Source organism: Aulostomus chinensis, chromosome 7, assembly GCF_037954235.1.
Source record: "Aulostomus chinensis isolate RoL2024-O1b breed Wild chromosome 7, RoL_Achi_v1.0, whole genome shotgun sequence".
Classification (NCBI taxonomy): domain Eukaryota; kingdom Metazoa; phylum Chordata; class Actinopteri; order Syngnathiformes; family Aulostomidae; genus Aulostomus; species Aulostomus chinensis.
Window position 1 is genome coordinate 16,046,357 of NC_141326.1, and position 18,549 is coordinate 16,064,905.

An 18,549-nucleotide genomic window follows, 5' to 3' on the forward strand; every position below is an offset into this window, starting at 1 on the left:
TTGAAATATTATTTTGAAATCAAATTTAAATCATGGCAAACTGAGGAACAAAAAAAAAAAAAAAAAAGAGTTCAGGTTGAACTGGAGATAATCCATGGTCTTGCATTTGACCAAACTACAATTAAATAGAAGGCCATAACCAATGTTTTACATTTTATTCAAATCTTTTTTTTTACTGGGCTAGTATAACAAATTAATACAAAGTACAACTCCGTAGACATCATAGATTGTCAAAAAAAGTAAAGTACAAAACACTTGAGGTAAAACATTGTTGAAAAAGATTCCATTAAAAAGCCCTTATTAAAATCTCAATTCATTTCAGGTAAAAGCTCACATTACACTTTCTAGCTGTCCTAAAAACTAACAATGCACTTTTATTTACAAGGTAGTGGTGGTGCAAAATACAGTGTGTGAGACAACATTCAGTTGAAATGTTCATGTCTTTGTCAAATGTAAACAATACACATCATATTCCTCAAACTCCAGCTGGACAAAGCAGTAAAAGCATCACACTGATGTTTGGTCTAAGAAGCAACTTTTTGTTTTTGAGCTCTACGAGCGCCAACAGTTAAACAGTTCAACAGCCCACGTTTTGGTAATATGTGGTAAAAAGGAGAGTAGAAGACCTCAGACAACTGATCCAGCATCAGGGTTTGAGCTGAGGCAGAACACACACCAACAGAATGAACCCATGAACATTTTAAGCTTGAAGAAAATGTAAAGTTTATATTATTTTACCATGTCAATGGTAATTGTAGCATCTGCCTAGTGGAGTTAAAATAAACACACCAAACAAACAAAAAAACAACACTCGGTGTGTGAAAACCTTGTGATTCTACATCTGGTGATTTCTTTTTCTGTTAATAATCCCATCAAGTGACAAAATTAACAATCCCTCAATATCCATTGATCAGTTTTCGTCATAGAAGGCAAATTATTGTAATTAACTGCTACACAAAGAGAAAAGTGTATTCTTTCACACACCAATTTCTCTCTGGTGTATTTTTAAAACACCAGCAGAATGCATTTGCGATCAACTCAAATAATATATTTTGTTTTATAAATATCTGACATATAATGGAATGATTTTATCCACATAATTCAAAATAAACTGCCTTTATTGAAATATTTGTCTGGTATTTGTTCTGTTTTGATTCAGTTTGGTAGGATAATAAAATTGAGATTGAGGAACAATCGATTTCAATTTTGAACTGATGTGGGACCAGATCTGATGATGTCATACTGCACTTCTGTATTGCCTCTGTGTGTGTTTTTTTATTGTCGTCCTGTTTGGTCGCTTCTTTAAGGACGATATCAGACCCTTTTAATCTCTCACAAAGCTCGTTTTACCCTTAAAGTTACAACCAGATTGTTTTCAGGTTGAATTCAATTCAATTTCATGAGTATTAAATTTAATATTTTTGCTTTTGAAATTTCCGAGATTGACAAGGTTTTCATACTCCGGTGAAAGCAGCTGGAATGGACTCAGCGCACTAGTAAGTAAAGAGGATGGACCCCATTTCGCCAAAGCTGTTTTAATGTTACTCTTGGGTGATTTCTGCACACGGGGAGAGGGCCGCCTTCCTAAAGACAACAGCTACACGGTGCTCTGTCTGCTCTCACGGCTGTAGCTGATCGCCTCAGAGGAACGAGGTGGGAAATCAATAAATATCCCATCTGAGTCTGAGTCTGCAGACTCCAGCACTTGTCCGATTATGGTTTCAGGGCTGGATGATTCGCTCGGCGGCGTAGAGGACGCGGCCTTACTGAGATCAGTCATTGTGGTGGTGGCCTCAGTGCCGTGCAGGGCCCCTGAGGAGTGAAGGATGGAGGGAGAGGATAGAGGCAAATCCATGGCGCTGGCTCCTACTGGTACCATCCCTGTGAACCAGAGTGTTATCAGTTATTACATCATGGCTGTTCAGAATAACTGGCAGCATCAAGAGAGTCGTACCTTTGAACTGAGAGCCAACGCGCAGCCTGTTGGAGGAAGATCCAGACAGTTCAGGTCCTGAGGCCAGGTCGGCATAGGCCAGACCTTGTTCCTCCAGGCATGATATCATCTCACACGCTGAGTGGCGCCGAATTCCCCCGCTGCCGACAGAGCTGGCGTCAGGGTCGTACTCAGCCACCGGGGTCAGCAGCAGTGGGATGTTGTAGCTTTTTGATCGTACCACTGGGTTTTTAGACAGCTGATCAGCAGACTTTGACCAGCCCCACTGGAGACGCTTCTCTGAGAGAGAGAAGGCAGGCAAGGTGTTGGGTTACACAAACGAATGCGCACACGCATGCACGCACGCACAAACACACACATACACACACACACACACTGTACACAATCTTACCTAGAACACAACAGTGGTCCTCAGCTTCGTCTCCAGAGTAAAGTCCATGGGTGCCAAGGTACGGCGAGACGACCTTCTGAACCAGAGACTCCAGCCTCAGGTAGTCCTCATTCACACCACGTGGCTCGTGGACCCCCTACAAACACAAGCGGCCCCATCAGTCCCACCCACAGATGAGACCTTCACTAATCAGGAGCATGAGATCAATAATCGATGACATTAACGCTGATAATTAATCGACAGAGCAAACATTTACTTGTGGCAGAATCCAATAATAATAAACACCACTGAGATCTGAACCCCAGTCAGACATTTTAAGCAAGACTGTAAAGGTTTTGCGGTAGTTTGTTCTGACTTGAAATGAAACTTTATTTTCATAACAACTAGTATTCATAACCCTTCACAAAAATTAATGAGAAAATTGGAACTTTGGCTGTGAAAAGATCCAAAAAAGAAACAAATGATTTGGTAAACACAAATTTTCAACATATTTTTTTGTATCTTAATGCTATTTTCAGGGTTTCTGTAGGTTTCTACTGGTTATATTTAAGACTTTTAAAAACCTTTTTAACACCACTTTGAATAAAATTTCATAGCCAAACTAGTGTAAAGCTTTAACTATCAGGCATTCAACTGATCAGGGGATTCTCTGTGTTTTCTGTGGGATTTTCACATTAAATCCCTCATGTAGTTCTGATCTGCCACATTAAGAATAGAACAACTGGCCGGTATGTAGTGAAGGAACAACAGAGTCTGAGGGTCTACCTGTAGAATGAGCAGCATCTGCGTGACAGAAGGGGGCACGCGGGCGCGAGGCCGAGACAGGGCGTCCTCTAACTTGACGCTCAGGACGATGGTGTTCCTGAAGTGAAGCAGAGCTAGCTGTCGGACGGAGGGCTCCTTCCCCTGCGCGGAGAGCAATGAGTTAGACAAAGGTTGAGTTTGCTAATGGTGAACACTTGAGACGATTGTGTACCTGAACCGGATGGAAGATGGCCTGCAGCATGGAGAGAACGTCACAGAAGAAGAAGTCCCAGGTCTCTGCTAGAGAGTCGAGAAGCTTCTGACCTGTGGCGACCACATGGGTACAAATCCAACTTAACAGGTGCTTCATTTTCTAATAATATTGATAGGATATATTCAAACTGCAGTTATTCATACCTTCATAGAACCTTATTTTGTCCCGAAGGATGACCATGCCCTTTGTTAGCAACTGGTTCTATAACATTAAGTGAGAAGATGCTGTTAAATTTGACTCGTGACTCGTATGTTAGCGGGTGTCACGTGTGCTAGTACACTCCTACTACCTGAAGGTATTCTGTGAAGAAAGACCCCAACTCAGTCTTCAACAGGTGCCTGACACACAAACAGCTCAACATTAAAAAGTCATCAACTGAACCTGAAAGTGTCTGGTATGTGATGAACACACCCTGAGTAATTACACATTTTCAGGTGCAAGTGTGTGAAATAAAAGCTGGAATGTACAACAATCAATGCGTTGTTCTACTGCACTGCAGACACAAACACACACACACACCCTCACACACACAGACACACACACACACACACACACTTCTCCTGCGTGATTGATGAGACATGCAAACATGTTGTTATAATGAAGGCTGATGTGATCGAAAGGACCAGTCTGGTTTTAAGAGATAATGATATATCTGGCATGACCACATGACTCCCCAGGCACACTTAACACACAAACACACTCATTCACTCGAATACACTCAGTCAGCAGCACAGAAATTATACTATTTATAGCAGAAGATCATATTAAACTCCTGATAGAAGGAATTTTTTTTCCATACTGAACTTACCGAACACCTTCATTGAGACCATAGAGCTCGTTATCAGCTAAACCTTTCCTCTGGAAGACAGCGATGACAGCATTGTGGATGCTACAACCACAAACATTTTTTTATATTATTTATTTCATCACATAAACACATGTTCCTGCACCCTGATGTTATTCGAGGTACCTGTTCCAGGTGGCGTTGGCTCCTGCCCTCTTCTGCTTCTCCCCTCTGTCCTCTGGTGAACTTTTCTCACTCTTGCCCAGTTCACTGAGGCTGGGGGAGCTCATGAGCTTCAGCCGGTGCAGAGTCCTCATGAGAGAGAGAGAGAGAGAGAGAGAGAGAGAAGATGGGGAGTTGGGTGGGGGTGGTGGGAAGAGTAGATAAGAGTATGCACTGAGTAGTGGACAAGGGAGAAAGAAGGTCAGGCTATGAGCCGACACACAAAATGCAGGAAGCACATATAGCTCGAGGGGGGAGAGGAGATCGTAAGCAGAAGAGCGACAATAGAGAGGAGAGCCAGCGAGCGAGGACGAGAGAACTAGGACAGAATGATGCAGGATGAGAGAGAGGCAGTGTTAAGAGCAGGATGGGTGGAGTCAAACAGAAAGGTGGGTGTTACCGTGCTCGCCAAGGTCTCTGAAGAGGAGGAAACAATAGCACATGCCCTGATGGAGCGAACTCTTCCTCTGCCCCTCAGCCTCTCTTTGAACACAATACAAGCATTGAGGCAAACAAATATTTATGCGGAACACAGATGCCAGAGGAACTGAGGGGTAAGCAGAACGGAGCGGTTGGGACTTTGTTGTGCTTGTCACTGTACAGCGGGGAGGAGGAGGAGGAGGAGGGAGGCGGAGGTCACGCTGCTTATTTGCAACAAAAACAGGGGTAGGAAGCAGTGTGACAATCCAAGACAATAAAAGAGGTTTCCTGCCCAGCTGTGATGAGCCGAGCAGCCTGAGCAGCGTCTGCAGTGGCTGGTGATCAGAGCCTTAGAGGCAGTGATGACATCACTTTACAGGAATCCTTCACTGACACGTTTATGAATGACCTCAAATATACATCCAGCATTTCTGATGTCCCGTCCCCCCCCCCCCCACCATCCAAATGTAGAGTCCACGATAATAAGAAGAACCTTGATAATGACAGGTGAAGGATCTTCAAGGCGACAGAGTGCAGCAAACACCTCTGCCTCCACCGGCCCCATGTGACCAGAATCAGTGTATTACTGAATAATATTACAGTATAGTACAGTAATAGTACAGCTCCTACTTGATACCCAGCAGACGTTAGTGCCAAATTTGTAGAAATTCTCTCAAGGCCTTACTGGAATGGACGGACGGAGGGATGTACAGAGGGTCAACCCCAAAACACAATGCTTACAAATGAAAACACTGTATCTTGAATCTTGAATTAAAAGAGTATTTGTTTCAGGGGAGGGAACCCAGGAGGAAAAGCCTGCACGGTCAAGAAACTCTGCTGAAAACATACCAACAACTCACCCCCCCCCCCCACACACACACACACACACTGAAAAAAATGAAAAGTGAGGGTTGTAACTCCACGCTCGTGTATGAATCGATGAGATGTACACACACAAGTCAATCAAACATCCCAGCAGGAGTTCGTTATCTTTCAGCCAACATGTGTTCCGAGCAAATTCCAGCCAGTTAATGAAATCTTGAGGGACGAGAGATGGTGGGATTTTTTTTTTTTTTTTTTGTGAATTCGGATGAATTATTCACGTGTTTTCCAGGATGCCGTTTGTTCAGAAATGTTGATCCTCACCTCCTGATTGGATGTTCACTGCTGCCGTCCATATCTGGGCTTGGGGGAGGGACCGAGAAGGTGCTGAAGTTGAGAGAGAGGGGTCGGGGGGTGGGCCGGGAGGCGTGCCTCCGCCTGAGTCCATCCAGCATCTGAACATAAAAAGGGAAATGATTGTTAAATGCTTTTATGCTTTGAGTAAATGATATGAGCGGATAGCCTGCAGGCCTGATCAACAGATCTCTGAGCCACTTAAAGGAAGACGCCAGCTTCTTGGGAAATATGCTTCTTGTCAATCATTTTTAGTGTCAGGCAAGCAGATTGTCTTCTCTCTGGTGCATCGCAGAGCTCCAGTTTTCGCAGCTACCCTGCTGCTAGATTTAAAGCTCAGCTAACCAGCAGTCAGCAGTCTGGAGGGAGTCTGGCGGGCCGTGACACACACACATAGAGGAGAGACGTGTCTCGACCTGCTCTTAAATAATAGACAATAAGTGTATTTTACAAAGTTAGTGTGTTCCTTGAATGCCTTAATACTCTGCTTTTCCTCTCTCACACTTTATTGAAAGACAAAGGTTAAATGAGGAAAAATCAAACACTGTTAACAGACATGCACAATGAATTTAAGTCAAACTTACTGTCATGGGAGGGCAAGAGGATATGAATATATCATGAGTGAATCAGTAACCTGGATGCTTCTAGGTTGCGTGTTGGGTTACTGTCAGTTATTTCAACACTATTGTGAATATTTTGCAATGATTGCTTAACCTGCTGCACTCTAAGGGTACATTAAACAAGAAACTGACATGCATGTGTGTGCATGTACTCTATGTGTGTGTGTGTGTGTGTGTGTGTGTGTGTGTGTGAGTGATCCCTCTAAAATCCAGACAGCCATGACTCTCCTGAAGTGTGACATTACAGTATAATTTGGGTGTTTCCCCAACAGAAACATACGGTAAATAGTGAAGCCCCCTCTAGTGGCCATATAGGAGAACAACAGTCTGGTTTGTCTGGTTGAGACAAAGACACAACACACAAGCCTCCTTTTACTGTCACCCTGCGAGTGATAGAATGTGTGTGTGTTTTCAGAGCGGTTGGTCTGCAGTATCATTACTCAAACAGACAGGGAGGCAGACGACACCGTCTACCCGCCATGCCAAGCCCCACCAGTCTGCCCCCCCTCCCCTTTGTCTTTTAAGGTTACCATGTCTATGCCACATTGCACCTATTTCTTTTCCAACCGTATAAGAAACATCCTGTTACGCTGAGATCGTCTTGTTTATTCGATTCAAAATGGCCAATCAATCGGCGAGACACGCAACAGTCCACGTTTATCCTACAGGGAGGACTGTCGTGCGTACGTGGAGGTTTTTCTGTTTTTTTTTCCTTGTGTAAGTGTGTGTGTGTGAGAGAGAGTGTGTTGGAGAAAATGAGTGTAAACAACGTGATGGTCCCACGAACACACAGACTGACGCAGATGCGCCACATGTGCATGAAACTGTATCATAATGGCCACAAAGTTAACACATGTACTCACCGTTCCTGCTCCGGTCGGCTTGTTCCTGCGCAGATGTGACGGTCATGTAGCACCGATGCGAGGTCGGTACCGTCCGGGTTCATTAGCGGTTGGCTCCTCTGCTGTTCCCGGCCAGTCTACGCACCCAAACGGGCATCAGGGTGCAGGCGGATGAGGGGTCCGACCTGTGGTGCGGTGGAAGGGGACTCATTCATGAAGCACGCTCCGTCGCTCGCCCCCGCTTTGTTTTGACGAGATGCACGGTAAACCTGCACGCGACCACAGCGACGTGCACGCGCACCCAGGGGGCAGGAGTTCCAGTGAAGGTTTATTAAAACTCAAGAGTCACGTGATAGGTTGACTCAAGAACCACATCTTTGTAAAACAAATACCACTTTATCGTTAGGTGTGCTGTAGCTGGGAACACACACACACACACACACACACACACACACACACACACACACACACACACACACTGACCCCTGTCTATGCCGTTTAACACAGTGGGTGTCTTGCCATCTGTCGGGGTTGGCGCGGGCATTTCGCAGATAATCCCCCGGGTCCATGGGTGGTCATGTAAATTATTCAGTCTCACCAGCAATTTCGCTGGTCTTTGAATCAACATCGTCATCATCGTTATCATTATTGTGATTTGAAATGATTCAGACAGAATGAGGGAATTCAAATACTCTCCTCTGGATAGACCTGGGATTTCTGACGAGTGCACGAACAGGCAAGTGTCGAATAATAACGTTTATACGTGTGTCGTGACATTTAATCTGTTCTTATTGGATCAAAGAGGCGCGCGCGCACACAAACACACACACACGCACGCACGGACACACACACACACACACACACACACACACACACACACACAGCAAAGCCTGGATAAACAACATGGAAATGTTTCTTTCACTTCACATTTAGTCCGGGACTTTTTTTTCTGTTTAGAAGATTAATTTGCACGATATAGTCAGTTATAACACGCGAGAAGATTAACAAACAAAAACGGTGAAAATATCTGCAAATAAAACAACAAGGTCATTTCCGTTTAATTTCTGCCACATAATTATCTCACAGTAGAGAAGGGAAAATGGTCTTGCACCTGGATTTAAAAAATATTATTTCTTCACTTCATCTTCCAGGTCCATGACCACATCTTCAGGGCACCTCATACATCCTTGAACAGCATATGGACTAAATCATTCTCACAATAAATAAAATAATATCATATAAAACAAGTTAGATAATTGATAGAAACACTTAAGAACTATTGTATCTGAATCGGTGGCAAATGCGGATATTCTTTAATAAAATGAATTCATTTTTTCCCATTTTCCGAAGAGCCCTGAACGCAGCATTAACCACACCTCCGGTTGGCCGAGCGGGAAATTTAGTTGAGATGTCCCTTCTGCTGAAATTCACTACAAATTCCGTCCTTCTCCGGCGCCCAGCTGAACTCAGTAATTTATTTTCAGATATACAACTGGTGAGTTTGAGTCCAGGTGTAGGAGCTTGTGTTCAATGCGGTTTAAACATGGCTTAATGAAATTTTAGCAAGCTAAAATGGGTTCGCGACCATCCCATACAGAAGCTCAGGGACATGACAGCGTTGTGGTCTCTGTAAGAGCCAGGAAGACGAAGCGGACCTGCTTTTAGTTTATCAAGTCAGTCCTCACATTTAAAGTCTTTCCTCCATGGGGACAAAATGAAAGACCTTCTTAAAAACGCCTCAGACAACACATTAACTTTACATTTGTGTCGCTAGTTCAAGTGTTTGTCACTACTGGCTCACTGGTTCCTCTAGTGGTTGTTGGGGGTATAACATCCGCCACAACGGCTAGATTGTGACAGCAGATGTGCTGCGCCCTCCGACCATGAGAGGCAGTCGTGAGTGATTGCGTCACCAAATTTAGACCCCACTCACTAAATGGATAAACGATGGTAAAGATGAACGACATATTACGTGGCACTTCACGCGTTTCTTATTATGTTTTGATCTCCAGCTCGGAAGTCATGTCCAACAAGTCAGAGGAGAAGACGACTGCGTGCTTCGGACAGGTAGGCTGATGATGGCACACAGGACACATTCAATTAACCACCATTATTACCCTTCATGTATTAAATCAGTGACTTGTATCACGCTTGCTTCAACAAAGACAATTCATCCCCAAGTGTTGTTCTAGAGAACTGGATCCGAATAATTGATATTTAGGTTTATTTTATGACTTGGCTGACAAATAATGTGTAATTACACATATTATTTATAACAAGGGGAATCTCCTTGATTCAAACCCAAAACTGTAAATATGAAAGTGACTGGTACACATGTCATGTACCTGTGTACTGTATTACTCTGTGGTGTGTTAGTACTCCTACACCGCTGAGGAGCACCAGGCGGTCCACAATGCTCTGCGACAGAGGCTGGGACCAGAGTTCATCAGTACCAGAGTGGCTGGAGGCGGACAAAGGGCAAGTCTCTGGTTTTCTCTCTGCTAGTCTTTTTCTTGGCATCCAGCAGCTTTAACTAAAAGTATTCCAGACCTCTAAATTTGTGAGAATTTATTGCTACAAGTTTTTTTTGTATTTGTTTTTTTTTTACACTGATGCATCGCTGGTTGTTGACGTTCCTCCAGGTGTGCTATATCGAAGGCCATCGTGTTATCAGCCTGGCCAATGAGATGTTCGGGTATAATGGGTGGTCTCACTCCATCTCCCAGCAGAACGTGGGTATGACTCTTTGACACTAGAGGATCCTGGTCCAGTGCCAACGACACTCAGACCAACAACGTTCTTGTCTGTTCCAGACTTTGTAGACCTCATAAATGGGAAGTTTTACGTCGGAGTGAGTGCGTTCATCAAAGTGCAGCTGAAGGTTTGAATGTTTCTATCTCTACTGATTCCAGCTTTTTGAATGTCTCAGTGAACTCGTGCGTGTGTGTGACTGCAGTTGTTTCTGTGCAGGACGGGTCGTATCACGAGGACGTGGGCTACGGGGTCAGCGAGGGACTCAAGTCTAAAGCTCTGTCTCTGGAAAAAGCGAGAAAAGAAGCAGTAACTGACGGCATGAAGAGAGCATTGAAGTACTGGAACTTTATTATTTATGCAGCTTCAAAAAAAACATGTTTTGTTAATCAAAGTGTTTCTTATTTTCGAGGTGCTTCGGGAATGCTCTTGGAAACTGCATCCTGGATAAAGAATATCTCCAAGCTATTAACAAGATCCCCAGACAGGTGAGCTAACGGTGTCATCAGGCATCACGTGGGTTGTAAGTATTGGGATTCTGAATTTTGTCTCTTGTTCTACACACAAAGCCGCCTCCCCCTCTAGATCCGGCCCACACTAAGCGCTGTGAAGGGGAGCCCTCAGTGGAGAAAGCCCGCCTCTCAAGTCTGCTCCGAGAGTCCCACCCCGTGGTGGTTTCTGCCAGGACGCCTCTGGAGTCTCGGGTCCTCAAACACAATCAGAATTGTTCAGGATCTCACACTGCCACTGAGCCTTCTACTGACAGGAGTGAGAGTAGCAGCTCCAGGTAAACCACTCATTTCTGTCTCCACCACCCTTGAACCTTTGGCTCCTCTCCTTCTTCCTCTCCTTCCTCCTTTAAGACACACCATGGACTCTGTAGACGTCGGCGTATCAGAGGCACATGCAGACCCCAAACAGCTGAGAAAACTGCGACAACAGCAGCTGCAGCAGAAGTTTAGGAGAGAGATGGAGGCCAGGAAGCTGCAGCAGAAACAGGATCTAGTCAAGTCTGAGGATGCAGAGGTCGGCATAAGACGAGGATCCAGTGGAGGTCAGACTTCTGTGTGTTAACACTAGAATTACCCAGCAGATACCGGCTGGATCATATATGACTAGTTAGGATACGGCAGTACTCTCCCCGCAGATGGAAGATCACATGAAAGTCACACAAACTTCCACTTCTTCTCACCAGATGATTTTAAAACTCTTATTCTTTGAGGTTCATAGAGAGAGATATAGTTTGTGTTCAGAGTTTAAATGTCATCGTAACAATTAATTATGACCACACATGAAAAATATAAGAAAATGAGCAGTCCAGATGTTAAGATGGCCACATGTCCGCCTTCTTTTCTGAAGATCTTCTCATTCCACAGGTCATGATTGTACACCTGAATTCAGCGTTGGCTCTGCGGCCAGACACGGGAGGCTGTTCGTCAGGGACGAGTGTCTAGCAGGTGATGTAACACTCCACCATCAGAAGGCCCAGCTTATTTAAGAGCGTCTCCTATAATTGGTCGGTCCTCTGCTGCAGATGATCCTGAGCTCTGGGACTTCACACTGGATGGGATAGAGGAGCTGGGTGTCCCTACAGCCGGCCCGCCCTCCAGGGGGCCTAAGCCCAGCACACCTGGGAATCACCAGATGCAGACGCGCAGTAAGACCCCGCAGAGAACCCCTCCACATGAGGCCCCGTCGTACAGCAGAGGACCGGACCGGGCTCAGTACCAGACCAGACCAGGTGAGAGGATTCAAGGAGCCGCGGGTTTGTTGGTAAGGTGTCAGGTGACGATTTCTGATTGAGCTGTTCAATGCTGCAGGTGACGGCTGCAGTCCCTACAGAGCAGGACAGACCATGAAGAAGAGAAGACTGGACACTTGACTTTGACCTCTGGAAGAAGATTCATGGGACATTTGAATGTATTCAACTGGAGCATTTAAACCAACTTTTTGGAAAATTCGCTCGTCAATCCTTTTCAGAGCCAGACAAGGAGCTTCAGACCGTTCTGTCTTCTCTGCATGTGTTCCAGACCTCCGCCACACAACTGACGGCTAGTTAGCTTAGCGGCTGTGAAGGTTAGCAGTGGGCCAGCAGAGGAAGACGTCTGTTTGGACAATTACAGATGGTTTCTTACAGTCAGACACGCATTCTGAACTAGTTTGACTGCTTCAGTGCTTGTTAAGCACAACCCTCATGCTATTATAGCAGACAAAGACAGTTGGAGGAGACAAAGTGAACACAGCCCCAACGCGCCATGTAGTCAATTTGTTTGTTGGACAAATTACACTTAAATTCTAGCTTTTACCTTTTTAGCTTTTACTATTTGTTTACGACCTTTTCAGGGCCTCTTGCAGAATTTGCACTTCTTCATCCATGAGGAGTTAAAGCACGACACCAATAAACCTGACAATTGAATCAATATTTTTATTTGTTTTTACATTTTGTACAATGTGAAAAACATACACAAAACAGACACAGAATGACAGGAAGTCAGTGAAGAGGGATCAGAAGTAAGTTCAACAGATATTGTCAGTAGCCTTTTTGATAAGTACTGAAAGGAGCAGAGTAGCACATGGATCTGAAGCGTTGCGGTGTGTGGTTGTGCTGTACAGTGGGCACGCGTGAATCCATTACTTAAATATTTAACACCGGTGAAGCCAACATGCAGAAATTATATGCCGATATTGAAGTTGTGCCTCTGACATTTATGGATGGCAAATGAATGAACACAACAACGTGTGATGATTCAGGAAGGCAAAGGGGAAAAAAAAATCTAATATTCCGATATCAAAAACATTGAGTTCAGTAACAACCCTCATCGGCATGCAAATGTTTCATTACCCCTCACTCCGTATAAAACTTTAAACATTGCATATTCTGCATTGCAGTAACTTATTTTTTTCTCTAGAGAAGTTTTAACTATTCATCCAAACTACAAGCAAGTGGTGGAGTCACAATGACAGCGTGACAGAAGCTGAGCAAACGTTAACACAGCGCTCTCGCTGGCCGACCAAGTGCTTCTATGAAATGGGTTAATGAGAAATTCACCAAAAAACAAATGCCAGCCATCATAGAAGTCCAGAGCTGACTACACAAAAGCAACTGTAGAAAGAAGAGGTGGTTTCCATAAGCGTATCCCCTCTGCACTGCAGTCCTGCGTGTCGTCTCTAGCCTAATGTCTGAACTGGCCGTGTCGCGTTCATGTGATCTGGTCGTCTGCAGTGCAGCAACAGGCTGGTCAGGAACGAATCATTAGTGAGGATGCAAGGCACTAAAGTGTTCCTCATGTTTACAAGTTAGAGTGCGTGTGCATGTAGAATAGGTTACCACAAGCATTTACCTCACATGAACATACAGAGACAATAAAATAGAAAAAAAAAGGGGGGGGGTGGCAGGGCAGTCATAGATAGAAGAGCTAAGTGAACAGCAGGAGGACTCCTGTGTTGTGAGTAGGATACCAATAACAACAACCCTGCAATTGCACTTTTTATATTCCTTTAACTACATGTTGTTTAACAACCTTTAATAATAATTACAGTGAAACAACATCAAAATCTGATGGCTGAATACAGGTCCATAAAGAACATATGTTTGTTTTATTAAATAGACGCATACAAAAAAAAAAAGAACCGACCACAGAAAGAGAGAACCCCAGACACTTGTGATTTGAGATGTGACGGCTAAGTCTTTGGAGGGGAGATGCTGTGTATTTGACTTGACTAACAACCTTTTGATTTGTCTACTGCGCTCCACAAATACTAGCCTCATAAACCTAAACTACATCAGTTTATGTAATAATGCTGAACTGGCCGGATCTAATAACAGAATATGAGTTCAGTGGTTTCACGTGTCGACTTGGGATTCTTCACAAGTTTAAATTCTTGTGTAAAAAACAATCTACAAACCCCCCCCACCCAACCCAAATTGTGATTTACAGCAGCGTCACCTCTTCAATTTTTAAACTCCTCATGGTGATCAACACCAGGACACCTGACAGATAAATCAGTCTGATATTCAATCTGTATGGATACAGACAACTCAAATCACAAAGACACCAGACACTCACCGGGACATAAATATGTACAAATGTCTCAACGTGTTTAGGGAATAAGGCCACAGTTACAAGGGACAGTTATCTTCTCTTTGCAGTTATTGCATTTTACTTCATAGGTAGCCACTGGGATGTTTTCATATTGCAACCAGTTACACTCCTGCCAAACTTACTTTGTCTTTCTTTCTTCTTCTGCCTCTTGACTCTCTTACTCGACCAATCAAACCATCCTCTTCCGTCTGGGATCAAATGTTGATCCTATCTCCTACTTTCTGAACGCTCTCTTCTCCTCTCGCTCGCTCTGACAAGTTAACCTTCCATCACGAATCACTCAACCAGGTCAATGTTTAACCAGATCTATGTGCACTGTGTGTTTTTCATGGTAAAATGTCCAGCAGTCCAACTGTCCTCAAGCTTGGCTAAAACGGGACCAGTAAGGATGTGAAGCTGAATCACTCCCACCTTCCCAAAACGACAACATCTACTCTCAAAGACATCTTTGGCCGCTGCTGGTTATGCATTTGTGTCGTTTTGTCACCAGACACAACCAGCCAACTTGTCACAGCTATATTTCCCAGCACATTGGCAGGATAAGTGTGAGACTGATGCTGCGGATGTGTATTGCACTCTCCCTCCAATTGCTGGACAGATTTCATTCAGCCTGAGAGGACGTGAACCACCCTCTGTTCCAGGACAACATGGAATAATAAACTTTGAAATAAAAATCTAAAGCACAATAATGAGAACTAGTGGTTTTCGTTCAATGACTGTCTGCCTCTCTGCTCTGCGCAGCCATTCGTCTCAGCCTGAGCCAGGACTCGGACTGGGCTACGTAGGCCTCAGGTTTGACCCTCCAGGGCTGCTGGATGTCTGGGGCGCTGATGTGGTTCCCATGTGGTAGCCTTGATGCAGGGACACCGAGGCTGTCGTAGGGGGCTGGTACTGTGTCAGTGGCTGGGTGGGGTTAAGCATGCTGACCTGGCATGTGCCTGTGGGTCCTGCCCACTGAGGAGCACTGTAAGGGGCTGAGGCATACCCAAACCCCGGAGAAACTGGGCCAAGAGAGCCTTTACGAGGCCCCAGAGGGACAGAGGGGTTGGCGGGGTTGGGGAGGTGGGAGGTGCTGGTAGAGGTGGTGCTGGAAGGCGTGGGAAGCGTTGGGCAGAGGTAGCCAGGAGCTGAGAATTTACGGCCCATGTTGGCTGGAGGGATGATCTGTATTAAAGAAACAAAACTGCTGTTCAGATCATTATCAAAAGAATTTGTTTCACATACACATAACAACCCCTCCAAGCTTAGAGAGTCATCACAGTTTCTACATTCCAGCACAGGACTGAATGCTTACATCATGTCCCAGTGCTGCCTGTGCTCCAGTTTTAGGACCTTTCTTGCACTGGGAGAGGCTGATGGCATCTCTGGCCCAGTTATCCACCAGCTGGTGCAGGTCATCTGTGAAGGTGCCCTTGCCCTTTTGGGTGTTCGAGACAGGAATAGAGGTTCCACTGGCCTGGGTCAGGGTAGCAGAGTGGTTCTGGCAGGGGCCTGGACCGTTTGTGGAGCTGGTCACAGTGCCTTCACGGAACAAAGAAAAGTGAGACCAGAGTGAGGAAATCAATTCAATCAGGAAGCAAAGTGAGGCAAGATTTGGTGCTTTAGATACCAGTAGAGCAACTGCTGAGACTGGGCATGGATGGAGACGTTCTGAGCTGCTGTAAAGACGACCTGCCATCAGCTTGGGGGGACTCGGTTGCAGAGAGTGTACTTTGTTTTGGAGGCACCACTGAACCATGAAGACTCTGCACTGAAGCTGGAGAACCTGAGCACATGAGCACAGAAACATCCATTCAAGACACAAATGATAGTATCAAATTATAATAATATGACCCGGCCCCTCGGGAGACACTGTGGGAGTAGGGGTGGGGGGGCTCCACTCAGGGCCATCCCATCTCTGTACGCAGAAAGGGAGAGTTTTGTTCTGTGTTCTAAGTGGTTAGTCACATCAAGTAATTTCAAGATTAAGCTTTGCTTGTATTTTGGTGGGCTGAGGATTTCATCCATGTGATTTGCGGATGCCATTTGTGGTCCTGATAGCATCATCAGTCTGACCTTTGGCTCTCATTAGATCCATTTGGAGTGTGGAGTGGCTGGGCTGAGGATCAGCACCTCTAAATCTGAGACTGGTTCTTGGCAGGACAGCAGTAGACTGTTCATGTAGAGAATGAGTCCTTACCCCAAGTGAAGGAGCTCAAGTATCTCTGGGTCCTGTTCTTGAGTGAGGGGGCGATGGAGTATGAGATGGGCCAGAGAATCGGAGCAGCGATGAAAATATAGCAGAGCCAGAAAGCAAAGCTCTGGATCTACAGGCCAGTCTACATATCCCTACTCTCACCTATGATCATGAAATCTGGGTCATGACTGAAAGAACAAGTTCACAAACAGAAGTGGTCCAAATGAGTTTCCCCAGGAAGGTGGCTGGCACCTCCCTTAGGGATGAGGTGAGAAGCTCAATAATCTGAGAGGGAGTGAAGCCAGTTAAGGTGTTTGGGCATCTAGTCAGGATGCTGCCTGGCTACCTCTGTAGGGAGGTGTTCCAAGCACATCCAGCTGGGAGGAGGCCGTGGAGCAGATTGAATACCAGGTGGAGGACTATGTCTCCACGCTGCCCTGGGAATGCTTTGGGGTCCCCCAATCAGGACTGGGCAATGAGGCAAGGGAAAGGTAGTTTTGGGGCTCCCTGCTGGAGCCGTTAGCTCCGTAACACCACCCAGAGAAACGGTTGAAGATGGATGATTGGACGGCTGGATAATACTGACCTCAAAATGTATATTTAATTTGTTGAGTGAGCAAGAATGTTTTACCTGTGTGTGAGGGGCTGGGTTGTCCACTATTGCGAGAGGATTTGTAGCTTTTACTTTTGAGTCTGCGCCGACCTCCAGCCATGCCCACAGCAGGAGAGAGGACAGAGGGAGGAGCTTGCTTTCCCATACGTGTGAACAGCGCCTCTATTTCCTCTTTCTGGCGATTCTGTAAGGCCTGAACCTCCAACATATGCCTGTAAGCATAAGAATGTGTCATGTCAAAAAAAAATTGAATTATAAATGAAGAAACATTTGCCAGCTGAAATAAAGGTGATATTGAAGAGGATAATAAGCATGTGACATACTTTTCTCTGAGACGGCTAATTTCTTTCTGCAAAGCTTCATCCTCAGTCCCAGAGTCATCATTGTCACTACTGTAATGAGTGTGTGTGTTATGGGGATCGGAAGTTGAGGAAGACGGTCCGTTCTGCATACTGGAACCCTGTGATGGGCTGGAGCCTGCTGCAGGAGCCGGTGTCACTGAAAAACAAAAGACCAAAACACATGTAATCATTATTCTGTACTTGTTTATTAGGGCCTGATATCATGACAAGAGGGAACTTAACATTTTGGCTCAACACGATAGGTGCATTTCTGTTGCTATGATACATGTTAGTTATTACTGTTGCCTGATGTGAAAGGCCAGCAAGACGATGAGTCTGGTACACACCTGTGACTGAAAAGCGGCCCACTTTAGAGCCAGTGGCATGTCCAGATGTGGTACTGGTGCTTGTGGAAACTTGGAAGCGACCTATAGTGGTGGGCTGACCGGCCGGTCTGGATGAGACAGATGAGTCAGTTTGACTCATTCCTTTGGAGAGATAGGATGACCGGTGGAGGGTATTTTCTGGACTTGAGGGGGAAGAGGAAGACGAAGAAGAGGAGGATGAGGTAGAGGAGGGCGTGAGGGAGGAAGAGGAAACAATGGTGTAGGGATCTGGTACACTGGTGGGGGCACCATCAGTAGCGACAGTCACCTGTGTAAAGAGAGATCATAATTATTTAGGTCATTAATGAGCTGTAACCATTCCAGGCTGAATTTACCACACTAATGATAAGACAGGATGATAAACCTACTTGGAAACGTCCCCGAGTGAAACCAGAGGCTGGAGGCTGAACTTTTTTACTTCCCTGAACAGTCTCTGGGCTCAGGGCTCTCCTCAACTGGGCATCCAAATTACCCAACGGTTGTTGAGACTGTAGAAGCAAACAAAATAGGGGAGGAACAAAAATCAACAATCAACAAAAGTAGTACACAAGTATGTCGACAATTCTTCCTGGTAAAACCTTCAAAAGTAAAATTTCAGGCACTACAGGGACATCAAAGATCTCACCTGGTTTGGTCCAGGGAAAGGAGGTACAAGGTCAGAGGGAAGTGTTGCCGCTTGGTCAAAACCAGTGGGTAAAGTCTAGCAGAACATAACATTGAAGGAAAAGTATTATTATCATGGTATAAAGAGC

At 45.1% G+C, this 18,549-nt stretch overlaps 3 protein-coding genes across 8 annotated transcripts in view; 1 reads left to right on the forward strand and 2 right to left on the reverse strand.

Moving 5' to 3' along the window:
- Window positions 1–182: 182 nt before the first annotated feature.
- prr5a (proline rich 5a (renal)) lies at window positions 183–7,709 on the reverse strand. Its single transcript, XM_086208754.1, has 11 exons — window positions 7,449–7,709; window positions 5,936–6,066; window positions 4,334–4,459; window positions 4,172–4,252; window positions 3,653–3,701; window positions 3,507–3,564; window positions 3,322–3,413; window positions 3,111–3,251; window positions 2,346–2,481; window positions 1,955–2,233; window positions 183–1,881 (listed from the first exon to the last, which is right to left on the reverse strand). Exons 2-11 carry the CDS (start codon window positions 6,064–6,066, stop codon window positions 1,598–1,600), a joined length of 1,377 nt encoding a protein of 458 aa, XP_086064880.1. The 5' UTR covers window positions 7,449–7,709; the 3' UTR covers window positions 183–1,597.
- A 1,072-nt stretch (window positions 7,710–8,781) lies between these two features.
- Window positions 8,782–13,195, forward strand: rad52 (RAD52 homolog, DNA repair protein). Its single transcript, XM_086208761.1, has 12 exons — window positions 8,782–8,922; window positions 9,440–9,494; window positions 9,804–9,905; window positions 10,070–10,163; window positions 10,241–10,308; window positions 10,398–10,516; window positions 10,591–10,666; window positions 10,748–10,965; window positions 11,042–11,232; window positions 11,555–11,635; window positions 11,713–11,919; window positions 11,999–13,195. The coding sequence occupies exons 2-12, from the start codon at window positions 9,450–9,452 to the stop codon at window positions 12,058–12,060; spliced, it is 1,263 nt and encodes a 420-aa protein (XP_086064887.1). The 5' UTR covers window positions 8,782–8,922; window positions 9,440–9,449; the 3' UTR covers window positions 12,061–13,195.
- Window positions 12,617–18,549, reverse strand: part of LOC147258757 (serine/threonine-protein kinase WNK1-like) — a 33,360-nt gene continuing 27,427 nt past the window's right edge. For all 6 annotated transcript variants that reach the window (XM_086208756.1, XM_086208758.1, XM_086208755.1 and 3 more), the window contains 8 exons: window positions 18,423–18,497; window positions 18,166–18,285; window positions 17,759–18,065; window positions 17,394–17,568; window positions 17,089–17,282; window positions 15,891–16,046; window positions 15,576–15,802; window positions 12,617–15,445 (listed from right to left, as the gene is read on the reverse strand). In XM_086208756.1, the coding sequence (XP_086064882.1) occupies window positions 15,059–15,445; window positions 15,576–15,802; window positions 15,891–16,046; window positions 17,089–17,282; window positions 17,394–17,568; window positions 17,759–18,065; window positions 18,166–18,285; window positions 18,423–18,497 (1,641 nt within the window). In that variant the 3' untranslated portion in view covers window positions 12,617–15,058. The remainder of the gene's footprint in view (window positions 15,446–15,575; window positions 15,803–15,890; window positions 16,047–17,088; window positions 17,283–17,393; window positions 17,569–17,758; window positions 18,066–18,165; window positions 18,286–18,422; window positions 18,498–18,549) is intronic.